Source organism: Cornus florida, unplaced genomic scaffold (genome assembly GCF_030987335.1).
Source record: "Cornus florida cultivar Cherokee Brave unplaced genomic scaffold, ASM3098733v1 CherokeeBrave_3.0.0_Hap2_Chr04, whole genome shotgun sequence".
Taxonomy (NCBI): domain Eukaryota; kingdom Viridiplantae; phylum Streptophyta; class Magnoliopsida; order Cornales; family Cornaceae; genus Cornus; species Cornus florida.
In genome coordinates this window covers 60,298,106-60,304,761 of record NW_026775574.1, presented here as the reverse complement: position 1 = coordinate 60,304,761, position 6,656 = coordinate 60,298,106, and the positions used below count along the sequence as shown (strand labels likewise).

The 6,656-nt window shown below is 34.9% G+C and overlaps 1 protein-coding gene across 1 annotated transcript; it reads left to right on the top strand.

Annotated features, from left to right (window-relative positions):
* The first annotated feature begins 2,341 nt into the window (after positions 1 to 2,341).
* On the top strand, positions 2,342 to 2,982 carry LOC132303346 (uncharacterized oxidoreductase At4g09670-like). Its single transcript, XM_059800575.1, has one exon. The coding sequence runs from the start codon at positions 2,357 to 2,359 to the stop codon at positions 2,954 to 2,956; it is 600 nt and encodes a 199-aa protein (XP_059656558.1). The 5' UTR covers positions 2,342 to 2,356; the 3' UTR covers positions 2,957 to 2,982.
* Positions 2,983 to 6,656: the final 3,674 nt, after the last annotated feature.

Here is a 6,656-nt window from a genome sequence, read left to right as displayed (position 1 = left end):
GTCAAAGTTCAATTTTATAAAATGGGAATAAAAACCTAAAATGAAAATATTTCTTAAATTTATATTAGGGGGCATTTTCATCATTACAAAATCAGTTTGCAACAAATTTGATAGTTAAGGCAGTTTTATGTCAAAAAATTTCTTCAGGGGGTTTCTTGCCAAAATTTGAAAATAAAGAGGATTTTATGTAATTTTCACCTTAATTATAAGTTAGTTGGAGTCTTCACTTTTCATTGTTTTTAATGGTAATTTAAAGATTTTAACTACACGGACACGGTTAAGAGAATGATTGTTAAGTATTTGTTTATAGTTAGATTTTTGTAAGAATTTACCAAAGATTTATCCAAGATCAATTTTTCGTTCTCAAAAAAGTATTCATAGTTGGGTAGCCTAAATCTGTCAAGTCTCAAATGCGGGAGGCAGGTTTGAAAATGAATAATGTTATTAAAAGAACACTTCAAGATTCATGAGCTTTCTATATTTAACAACGAGATTGAAAGATATCAATCAAGTACGGTAATTATTTTGTGGGAACATTCTTAGTGAAAGATTGAAACTATATTTTGAATTTGGGTAAATTGCATTGACACCCCTAAGATTTTGGTCAACTCCACTCAGCGGACGGTCAATAACTTACATCGACACCTCCCGAGGTTTCAAAAATGTGCATTGACACCCCCTCCAGACTTCTGGAAAAAATTACCTTTTAACCCTTTGATTTGTTAACAACTCCATTTAAATCATAAAATTACAAATTTAACATTCTAACTAAATTTAATTGACCAAACTAATATCTTCATCTCTTTTATACATATAAATGTAGTTTACATATAATAATAGTTATACCAGGTCCGTAACCATCACCACAACATAAAAATAAAAAATAAATAAAAAATACTTAATAGCTAGATAATTGTACATCCCCATAACCACCACCACCACCACACTCAAACACCACAGTAGAAAAAAAATTTGAAAACACCTATGTCCAACCCATGCCTATACATCACAAACACCACTAGAATCATCACCACCACCACCATCACACCAAGATAACACCACCAACACACTCAGATGCTATAAGAACCACCACCACCACCACAATAGAAAAAAGAAAAATAAAATTTTTGAAACACTCTGCTAACCTAAACACCACCACAACCACAAACCACACCACAACCACCATCACCACAACCACCACCACCACCACCAGAGTAGAAAAAAAATTAAAAATTGCCACGACCAACCCAGACTCACTACAATAGGGGGGAAAAAAAAAAAAGCAGCCACGTCCGGAAAAAAAGAGAGTTAAAGATTAGGGTAGAAAAATAGGCTTAGTGATGAGGGTAGTTTTGTCAATTAACATAGTTGATATTTTATAAATTAATTGAATTAAATAATTAGGGGCAAATATGACATTTAGAACCATATGGGGTGTCATTGTTAAAAAAGTTGTTGACACGCGTTGACCGAAACCTCGAGAGGTGTCAATGCAATTTACCCTTTGACTTTTTAGTTTTTGTCTTCAATTTTTATCCTTTCTTTCCAACATTTTGGTCTGGCTTAAACTCTAATCGAGTTTAAGATCTTAAAATTATTAATGAAAAGGAAACATGAAATCAACTAAATGATGCCAGCTGAAAGAGAAATTGCGATATTAAATTGACCAATATGACATTTGAAGAGGAGAGATATTTTCTGAAATCCCTCTTTACATCTTCCCTTCTGTTAAATTCTTACTTTTGGGGGAATTGGGGAAACAAATGTTATTTTAACCTATATCTCATTTCCGTTTACAAAATAGTTTAGAAGCTCTAAACATCTGGAGTTGATCTACATATTCATATTTCTCGCCAATATATCATGTTTAATTAGCTTTCTTATTCAGGGTAGTAGTCTGCTAAGTTTTTGGTGGATTAAATGATGACCCAGGTTTGCATTTCAACAATTTGCGGTTTTGTTTTTGGTTGTCCTATTTCATGGTGTCGAAATTGTCATATATGTGTAATGCATGAGATTGAAACGATGGCCTTCTTGCAAATGACTGCACTTCACATAAATATACATTTCTTGGAAGTTCTAGTTTACTAGTTGATCTCACTGTGCCACAGTAAAAAATTTCTATTAAATTATATGTGGTTGATGTATATAGAAAACAAATTAGCATGACTAATAGTTTAGCAATCATGGTCAGAAGCTTAAACAAAGAGCATAAACTTTTTCACATTTTGTGCTTCAATTCTTCTTTCTCACGCTAGCTCAATTTTAATTTTAAGCTATCATTTCCTCTGCATTCTGGGATTGTCCGAAGATGATTATTTTTTATTTCCACAGTCACACACCTCCTTCACATACGATGCTGGCGCAGACTTTCTCAAAACATGACATTCGCGTGAAGCCTGATCTCGATGCTTATGGAGCTCTTGGTGATGCTGGATGGTACTGCATCAGGGCAAGTCTTTGGGCTGCAGACTATGACCTGCCCAAAACAGTAACAGCTTTGCGCGAACCGGACTTCAACGAAGCAGGGGTGATTCTATCATGCGGAGCTTCTCTTTGGTGGGAGGACGGGAGAATAGCAACCTTCTATTGCTCTTTCCTTACCAATTTTAGCATGGACCTAACTGCTCTCGGAACAAAGGGTTATTTGCGTGTTCATGACTTTGCTGGTCCTTTTCAAGAGAATGTTGGGACATTTTTCATAGCTTCGAATTCCAAGTTTGGGGAACGCGCTCTAGGCTGTGAACCGATACCGGGTGAGCACATTGTCACGACCGATCTTCCTCAGGAAGCTCTCATGGTGACAGAATTTGCTACTCTGGTTAATGGTATTAAGAGTAATGGCTTGAAGCCGGAGAAGAAGTGGCCAACCCTCAGTAGAAAGACACAATTGGTTCTTGATGCAGTCAAGGGATCGATCGCCAATGGTTTCGAGCCCGTTGAGATTGTGAATTAATTAATTGGAGATTATTGTGTGATCACGTACTTTTATGGTTTTGCTCAAAATAAATTAACTTACCCTTTTCTGGGTTGATGAATTTGTAGGCTCTGAAGGATTTCAGAAAAAGAAATAAAAGGAAAGATTAGAAACAGTTTGAAAAGATTGTTGTAAGTTATTCCATATTAATTAATGTATCCACGTAAAATATCTTTTTCAAAAATTATTTTTTATTAAATTTTTTTTAAGTAAAATATTTTTTTCTTTTAATTTTTAGGTGTTCCGCAAAGGTATTTAGAACTTGTATTGGACAACTAAACACGAAAAAATATTTATTTAAAATATTTTTGTTAGCTTTTTATAAAATATTTTATTTAAATTTTGGACAATTAAACACGAAAAAATAAAAAAATAAATTTTTTTTATTTTTTTATTTTTAACAAAAAATATTTTACATCCAAACAACAGGAACCTACCAAGCTTTTCTTTAATGTCTATTACGCTTGCTTTTGAACACGTTTTTGAGAATTAGGGTTTTTGATCAAAGGATGGGTAAAAGATGAAAACCCTTATTGTTCCAATTGGAACAATCAAAAGCTCTAATCTCTCTAGGGTTTGTGGAAGATGTTATATATATAGTAGAGAGTCTTTACAATATGTAAAAAAGAGTTTTTAAAATCATGCAATGACTAACCTACAAGATTGGAAAAAAAATAAAACTAAAAAGTTACCGATTTTTCGCAGGCAAATACAACTAGTCTACTTAAAAGTGAAACCGGCTAGAAAAGTGTAACCAGTTCTACTTGTCCTGAGAGCTGATTTTGTGTAAGAAATGCAACAGGTTCTAAATTAATCGAAATGCAACCGGTTGGACTTTGTTGAATGTCATATTTCCAACCTAAGCTCTTATACCCAACTTTAAAGATACAAGTGTTCCTCACTCACTAAATGATGTTCTCAATGGATTCAACGATAAGAGGCACTTGCGCTTCAAATTCAAAAAATCGAGACTCGAGATTAAAAAAAAAAAATAACAACTCTATTGTCAAATTTTGACTCCCAAATTTGCTTACATTACAAATATATATCTCTTATTGAAAGTTCCACTTTGACTCCTTGCCCAAATAATAATAAGGCAAAAGTGTGAAATACCCCCCTGGACTTTCAACAAATGAGCAAAATACCCCAGAACAAAAAAAAAAAGAGCAAGTCATTCATAGTACTTCCAAAACTGAACAACTTGCCCCCTTTGTTATAGAACGCCGATGGCTTTCCGATGATAGTTATGAAGCAATCTTGCATTGCATTGCAGACTCCACCACGGAGGCCGAGTACGTAGACACCTCTTCCATTTCTATGGCAACTGACTCTCCGTCACGAGAGGAACCAATTGTTTCTCCTTCTGTTTCAAGCACGGGAAGAATTAAGTTTGAAGAAGCATACTTCTACAATGATCTTGCTTGGAAAGCTTATGTTGACACCTACAAGGATGGTCCGATTAAGACTGAAAGGAATGTGAATCTACAAAAGCTTTGTGGCATAGCTGGAAAGAAGCTTGTGATATACATTGAGAAGAACAAATGGCTTTTCTTTACCAATCTATGTAAAAGCTACTTTTCACCGAATATGGTACATTATTTTTATGTCAATATTCGAAAGCTTAAGGATACATACTTCATTGTGTTGCTCTTTGGAATTGATTATATGGTTGATGAAGAAGCCATTCAAGCCATCTTGGACATTCTTGATAGAGATAAGATGACGGGACAAGTATTACCATTGGAAGTCTCGGGTCCAGAATTACCCCGAATTGCTTTAAAAATTTGTGTTTCGAATACTCCAAGGAATGAAGATAGTATTCTATCTCATTTTCTAATAGCGGTGTTCTTCAATTTGTTCGCTATGGCTAATATGGGATATTTCCAAGAAGGACGAGACCACTCTCGAGCGAGCACAAGTTCTATCCTTTCTTACTATAGATGAGCACATACAACTTGCACCATCCATTATGCAGTTAGTGATGGCTCATTACAAAAAGAACTCGCGTCGCAATTCGATCATCTCCTTTTCTAATGATAATCATAAATTTCTACAAGCTCAAGAATGTTCAGATTCCTCTAAGAACATACCATCAGCGCATTGTGACTAAGTTAGACACTCAGGCTCTGAATAAGTCCAAATCAGCTAGGTAGAATGCTAAAAGACTCGGAGAGGCGCTGATGAGGGTTCTTCACAGGCTCCGGAGGTTATACTGTTATTTCCTCCCAAAGGAAAATTTTGTAGAGCTGATGCAAACATGATGTGTTCTCTTCTTCTTCACTATCAAACTACTATGTTTAATAGGATGATGGATAAGATATGAGATCTCAAGGTTTATATGGAACAACTTAGAGGACAGCAGCCAGGAGGTTCTTCAGAAGATGTTTACACCTCTAGATCCATCTTTGAGAGCTGAGGATGATGGTGCTGAGTATTCAGATGGGGATGAGGATGAGGATAAGGATGATGAGAGTGGTGAAGATTATAGTATTGATGACTTTCTATTTGGGGAGATAATGATGCTGACATTTTTGTGTTTATTTATCATACATCATGACATCATACTTTTGTTTAACATGGTCGTTACTTTTGGATATTAACTTATATGTTTAAATGACATGTTAAACTAAATTAATCTATTTCTCTTGTTTCTTTCTGCTTTGCAATTATATTCTTTGTCAATTTGTTCCAAAAAGGAGGACAACAATGTTATTTTCAGAAGGAGTAATTTGAAAGATAATTGGATATTTATTTAAGGGGGAGTTTTTATAAATTTTATTTATTAAACTTCACTGGTAGTTTTCCTAGATATTGTGCAGGAAATCAGGTCAAATTGTTTCTCCAAGAAGAGAAGAGAACAGAGATAAAATTTCGTGTTTTCCTTTGAACAAAATTGTAATTTACTTTTTTGCTTGGGTAGATTGCTTAAATATTTTTAGGGTTTTGTCACGAAATTACCAAAGGGGGAGATTATAAGATATAAATTTTGTAATTGCCAATTATTGTTAATAAAACAAGTCCTAGTCGAGTTGTGTGACGGCCCGAATTTCAAAGAACCCAATGCGTCAGCGAGTAAACCGAAAACTAACCAGATAACGAGTCCCAAATGCAGAAGCAAGAACAAGTGAAGAGGTCTCTAGAGATGGACACCACATCTAAGACACCAAAGTGACCTTTCGAGAAGTCACGAGACACAAAAAAGAAATAAATGCGGAAGCTAAGATTTAAAAACGGACAAGAATGCCACTAGGTAAAATGGTCATTTAAAACATAAATGGATGCTACCGTGCATACCATTGGATAGACAACGAAAAATTAATAAACTTAGACTAAAAAATCACTTGATTTGAAGTTAGAGCGAAAAAGATATGAAATTCCAAAGTTCTACAAAAAATTGCCAAAAATGTGCACACGTACGATCGATCGCACTTCAGGTGCGATCGGTTGTAAAATTTATGAATGATGAAGGCAAAAAAAGTGGTTCCAGGTGCAATCGATCGCACTAAGGAGCGATTAATCGTAAAGGGTAAAATTTTGGCCTAAAAAGGAGGTGTCGTGACCCGTGTTTTTCAACCCGATGCGTCCGTGATAACCCGAAAGTTAACCCAATAACGAATTCGAAATGCGGAAGCAAAAGATGAAACCATAGTCCTTTGAGATATAAATCATCTCTATTCCA